The sequence below is a fragment of the Lampetra planeri genome, chromosome 28 (genome assembly GCF_965212315.1).
Source record: "Lampetra planeri chromosome 28, kcLamPlan1.2.h2, whole genome shotgun sequence".
Lineage (NCBI taxonomy): Eukaryota > Metazoa > Chordata > Hyperoartia > Petromyzontiformes > Petromyzontidae > Lampetra > Lampetra planeri.
In genome coordinates, this window is record NC_136134.1 from 10360061 (window position 1) to 10366605 (window position 6545).

The 6545-nt window shown below is 53.1% G+C and overlaps 1 protein-coding gene across 1 annotated transcript in view; it reads right to left on the reverse strand.

Moving 5' to 3' along the window:
* Nucleotides 1–5997, reverse strand: part of LOC144728430 (pleckstrin homology domain-containing family G member 5-like) — a 44256-nt gene extending 38259 nt beyond the window's left edge. Inside the window, 4 exon segments of the mRNA XM_078607867.1 lie at nucleotides 49–112; nucleotides 708–804; nucleotides 1449–1557; nucleotides 5817–5997. Of these exon segments, the coding sequence (XP_078463993.1) occupies nucleotides 49–112; nucleotides 708–804; nucleotides 1449–1557; nucleotides 5817–5927 (381 nt within the window). The 5' untranslated portion in view covers nucleotides 5928–5997.
* Nucleotides 5998–6545: the final 548 nt, after the last annotated feature.

The following is a 6545-nucleotide window of genomic DNA, read 5'->3' on the forward strand; positions in this document are numbered from 1 at the left end:
GGGATCTGTGTCGTTGTGGTGCGAGTGCGTCCGAGTGCGTGTCCTCACGTCTGTGTAATGCCTCCGACCTCCTTTCTTCTTCCGCACCTTGACTCCCAAGTAGCGCTCCTCACTGCAGTGGCACCAGGGCGACAGGGACAGACACACCTGGGATACCAATCTTCAGTGTCACACCTGTGTTACCTAGGTTACCAATCTTCAGTGTCACACCTGTGTTACCTAGGCTACTAATCTTCAATGTCACACCTGTGTTACCTAGGTTACCAATCATCAGTGTCACACCTGTGTTACCTAGGCTACTAATCTTCAGTGTCACACCTGTGTTACTTAGGTTACAAATCTTCAGTGTCACACCTGCGTTACTTAGGCTACCAATCTTCAATGTCACACCTGCGTTACCTAGGTTACCAATCCACAGTGTCACACCTGTGTTACTTAGGTTACCAATCTTCAGTGTCACACCTGTGTTACCTAGGTTACCAATCTTCAATGTCACACCTGTGTTACCTAGGTTACCAATCCAGTGTCACACCTGTGTTACCTAGGCTACCAATCTTCAGTGTCACACCTGCGTTACCTGGGTTACCACTCGTCATGTTTATTAGCTTAATGTTCATATGCTTACAGTCGTATCGTCGTCATCATCATAACAGTACAATGACGTAGTCAGTGTGATGACGTGGACAGTGTGACGAGGTGGCCCCCACCTCTCCCATTCTTGAGCCCACGTCTTGGGGGGCACCGTGAAGGGTCTCGCGCGGGGCCAGTTGGGCTGGCCCATCTCCCTCTCCGCGGTGGGGGGATCTGCGAACATCCCCGGCTCAATTGGTATGGTCCAGTGGATTTACCTCTCTCCACCTTCCCTCCCCCTTCGAGAATAATGGAAAAGTCCAAAATGTTGATAGCAACCACAATGGCTTTCTCCTCTATGCCTTAACGGGAGGGTCCACACCGGGGTTCCCAGGCCGTCACCCCTTCACTCACATAATGGTACAGTCCATCGTGGATGATTCCCTCCACATGGGTCCGTCCACTCACCCTGGTAGGGATGAGTTACAGATATCATTTTTTTTACTTTCGGACTTTGGTATTGTTATATTTTTAGGATTTAAATCTACCTACATTTAAATATCATTCAGTGTCTATGCACACATTTAATACTTTCCATAACGTTAAATATCAGTAATTGAATGCAAATGTTTAATGATCCATCAGTAACTTTATTGGGAAAAATGTTTGATCGTCGAAGTGACGTCATGAAACTCGGGGCAGCAATGCCGCAGGAGTGACGTCACTTCGAGCAACGTCACATTTATGTCGTTTAAAGTGACGTCACAGTCATCTTATTTCACGTGACATCACATTTTCGGATCGATCCCGATTTAATTAAATTATTTTTATTTAGGATTAACCCCCCGCCCCCCCCCCGAGACAGAGGACCCCCTCACCGTCATCGGAGCTTCCACGGACTCCCGCCGCTTCCGTGGTGGGCGATTGAGGCTCCATTGTGCGGTCTAGCTCCGCTCCGACGGAAACGGGAGCGGTGCCCTTCTGCGTCTGGCAGAACAAACAACGTGAAATTGCATCCGGATTAATAGTGAAGGGGGAGGGGCTCTCACAACTCGCCATCGCTTCCTTCCCTCTGCTCGGAAAACGCAGTTCTATGCGCGAAATTGCCAACTAATCTCCGAGGAGCACGAGTAGTCTTACCACCACCACCGTCTGCTGGCTTTAGGTCTTGTCGATCATCCCTTCGGGGTCGATAAAATTAGTGCCACTCTGTGGGGAAGTCAACAGTCATTGTCCTTGTTGGCGGACTCGACCCCATCACACGAATGTGGAATTTCCACCGCTGGCTTTCCAGGGCTGAGATGAAAACCAATTCCTCCTCGCGGCTCGTTTGAGCAGGAAAATCAGTTTCGTTTTATTTTCCGAATGCGCCCGACAGCATTCGGACGTCGGTGAGATTCTTCAATTGCGTGCAGCGCTGGCATAAGCGGCGAGCACGCTGCCCTCAAACACGAGTCCCAATCCCGGCAGCGGCGAGCGATTTTCAACCTCCTCCTGGGCCCCTTCCCTCTGAACGTCGCCCGAGTCGTGGTTGCCGATCTGACACCATGCGTCACCACGCTGGCCATTGCGGGGTTGGCGAAAGGACATAAGCATAGGAAAAAGGTCGAGCACAACAACGACACCGAGGGATGTGCATAGAAAGCCCCCCACCCCCCAGAGCTACCGATGGCAGCACCCCCCCCACCCCCCCCCCCGGGCATGCGGCGACAATTCCGTGGCAGCGCCTCGCAACGACTCGGGCTGCGTTTCCTTGCTCGGCCTTCCGTGGCCTCCCGTGGCCTCCCGTGGCCTTCCGTGGACGTGACCGGATCGGGCGCGTCCACGATGATTTGGCGACAGGCGATGACCTTTCACGGAGGACATGGGGCATGGGGCACGGATGGCGGCGGTGTTCGCCGCTCATTTAGTTGGAGAACCGTCTGTGGAAGTGGATGTCACAGAGCTACTCCGGAGATCCCTTCAAGCCGCCTCGAGTCCGCACGGCAGGGGGGAGAAATCTTCATCGCGCGACAGTCAAAGCGATATTTATAATCCTCAAAGCTGTAAGTGAGGCTAAATTAAGTGCAGGATCAAATTTCGTGTGATGGGGGGTTTCGTTTTTATTTCTTTCGTACAATCATTGGGGAACCCAGCTGAGACCATCACCTCACTCTACTTGAAACCCCGTTTTAATTACCGACAAAACATCACCAGCAGTGTGAGGACCGCCAACATCATTTGAAACCATCGGGGTTTGTTTGTTTGTGACAGAGCACGACGATGATGATGATGGGGTTGTGTGTTTACCATTTGTGTTTTGTCGGCGGGGGGGGGGGGGCACGCCAGGGGCCGCACTGGAGGCCACCAGGGGGGCCCGCGGGGGGGTGGGGGGGGGGCTCGCAATGAAGAACGTCGATGGCGATTTGCATTGAGAACAAACAAACAAAACTAATAACGGTGGCCTATTTTAATTGCGCTTATGGCGACGTTCATTACAATGATGTTCATGCGAGTGATGCCGACGATGACGAGTGCGATGATTATCAGACAGACGCGGCACTGCCCTTGCCCTGCCCTTGCCCCCCCCTCCCTTATTCCCCCCACAGGGCCCTGCCCCCCGCCCTCTATTCGCGGGGGGTCCAAGGTGAGAGGAGAGATTTGGAAGCGCGTTGCAGTCCCAGACGCAGCCCGAGTGCGTTTTGATTTTTCCGTGTGATTGACCTTTGTATGGAGTGACGCATTCTGCATTCGCATGCACACGACGCAAAGACAAAGATCCCCCCCCTCCGTGTAGCCAGCACGGGCTGTCGGGGCAAGTGCTATCAGCGAGCACCTGCGAAGGCCAACGAACCGCCTTTGTCTCCCCAATAACTGATGTTTCACACATCTCACTCCCAGTTACTGATTTAGGGCCGAGTGGACCTGTGAGGCGGCCAGACCTAGTACAGACGTCATCTCTCACGGCTGCGCAAGGTCGTGGAAACAAAGACAAAGTTCCCCCGTATAGTTGTCACAAACTGGTGGGGCAAGTGCTGTTGGCGAGCACCAACGAAGGGCAACATGGCCACACTAGGGGGTGCTGTGGTTAGCACCAAGCCCAAGCCGCCTTTGTCTCACAGTGGGAAGGTTTACACACCGCACCAGGTACTCATCTTCAAGGCCGAGTAAACATAGGGGAGGCCTACCCCAGGTTCAAATTGGTCGTGAGCGGGATCGATCTCTGGTCGCCGGTTTCGTAGTGCAGTGCGCTAACCACTGCGCCACGGCTCCACCCCGTACAGAAGCACACGGGTTCCCCGCGCAGATGTACACAAACACTCTCACATGCACACACACACTCACATGCACACACACACACACATGCACACACATGCACACACACACACATACACTGTGACATGCTCACACACACACACATACACTGTGACATGCACACGCACACACACACATGCACTCTGACATGCACACACACACATACACTCTGACATGCACACACACACACACACACTCACATGCACACACACACTCTCACATGCACACACACACACACACTCTCACATGCACACACACACACACTCTCACATGCACACACACACACTCTCACATGCACACACACACACTCTCACATGCACACACACTCTCACATGCACACACACACATACACCCTGACATGCACACACACACACACACCCTGACATGCACACACACACACACCCTGACATGCACACACACACATACACCCTGACATGCACACACACACATACACTCTCACATGCACACACACACACATACACTCTCACATGCACACACACATACACTCTCACATGCACACACACATGCACTCTGACATGCACACATGCACACACACATACACTGTTACATGCACACACGCGCACACATAGATGACACGTGCACGCTCATACAGACCCATGCACACGCTCTGTCACACACGCTAAACATGATACAGGACACATGATTAATGTATACACATACAGTATATACATATACTGCACACACACACAACAAATATCGTATTTGGTGATGTTCCTGCTGTTGCTGCGTTGGCAGTGGTACACAAACACAAACAACAACCTCAACACGTGCATCAATAGCATAATGCGGGGCCTTACAAGGACAAAGAGATACATTAGGCGACGATTCGGGAAATTACCCTCCTTCATGGCACGTTCACGCTCGGTGGATATATCTGTGTTTCTGTATCTATGTGGATGTGCAATGATCAGCATGGTTGGCTACCGACGGTGCAGCATACACACAAGAAGGGCCATTGCTAGAAATGTCGCCTTTATACATTTGTTCTCATATTAAGGCCCCAGTAGCATGACGAGGTGTAGATGGCTAGATGCCTCCATATATAGCAGTACAAAGACAAAGATCCCCTCCCCTTATAGCCTTAACAGACTGTTGGGGCAAGTGCTGTTAGCGAGCAACTAAGAAGTCCGCCATGGCACACGAGGGGACGGGTGGCCAGCACCGCGCCAGGCCGCCTTTGTCCCAGCGCTGATGTTTACACACCGCACCAGGTACTCAATTGAGGCCGAGTCGACCCAGGGGAGCCCCAGAACCGGTTTAGATAACCGTCGTCTGGTGTCGTTGGTGGCCGTGAGCGGGAATCGAATTTGCGTCAGCCGGGTTCGTAGAGCAGCATAGCGCTAACCGCTGCGCCACCGCTCCCCGCGACAGAGAAGCGCATCATAACACTGCGACCCCACAAAGATTGCGTTCATCACGCGACCTTGGTCCTTTATGGCACGCGTGGTTAATGAATGAATGTGGTTTAGAACCTGCACTACAAACCAGCTCCACCCCCCCCGCCCGCTCGAGTTCCAATCCACGGTCACGGTTAACATCAGTGGTGAATGACATCTGAAGAAAGGGGCATTATCCTCCCCCCCACCCCCCTTAGGTCGACTTAGCCGTAAACGAGTACCCGGTGAAGGGGTCTTACACCCGCCCCTAATTCCCCCCCCCCATCTTTCACCAACCCGCACTGACCAGCGTGGTGAAGTATGGTCAAACACCGTCAGCCGCCGACCCACGACTGGCACGGCGAGTAGTGGCTTGAGAAGGGGCTGATCTTTACTGCACCCTAGTATCGTTTTATGCTACCCATGAGAGTCTCAAGACGAATTTACACGAGGGTGCTGCTACTTTGGATTGGCGTGCATGGCCTGGCATTCCGTGGGCAGAGACTACTTGGCTTCGCGCGGCAAGAAAGCGGAGACATCCCTGAGAAAACTCACCGCGCGTGCGAGGGGGAGACACTCAGAGCTCCGCACAGGTGGATTCAAGAATCCATTGCTGCACTGGCGTCTGTCGGGCACCTCGCATCCCGGGCATACAACACCTGGCATCCCCAGGCAGTCTCCCATCCAAACACTGGGAGCAGGCATCACACACGTGCACACTCATACCACGCACAGCACACACACACACACACACCACGAGCGCATACCACGCACAGCACACCACGCACACGCCACGCACAGCACACACACACACCACGAGCGCATACCACGCACAGCACACACACACACACACGCCAAGCACAGCACACACACACGCGCCACGCACAGCACATCAAGCACACCACACACACGCACGCCACGCACTCGCACCACACACACACACCACCCAAATTGGTTCTGTTGTGATCTTGCGCCCGACAGCAGCAGCAGTGGCAGCAGCACCGTGAATGTTCAGACGCTCAATGTCAATGTGCAGGTCTGCTGCTGGGCACGAGAGGGAGTGGACAGAGCGGTCCAGATGCCTTGTGAACCTCATTTAATTAAAAGTAAGGTTTATTTAAAAAAAAACAGACATGAATATGCAAAGGGTATTTTTTAAAGGATCAATTAATGGGGGGGGGGTCACAAGACCTCTGGACCACCCGATGGCCCAGAGTTTGAGTTGCATGGCCACAATCGCACGTGTCCCTGTGGGTCTCTATGCGTCTCTACGCGTCTTTGTGG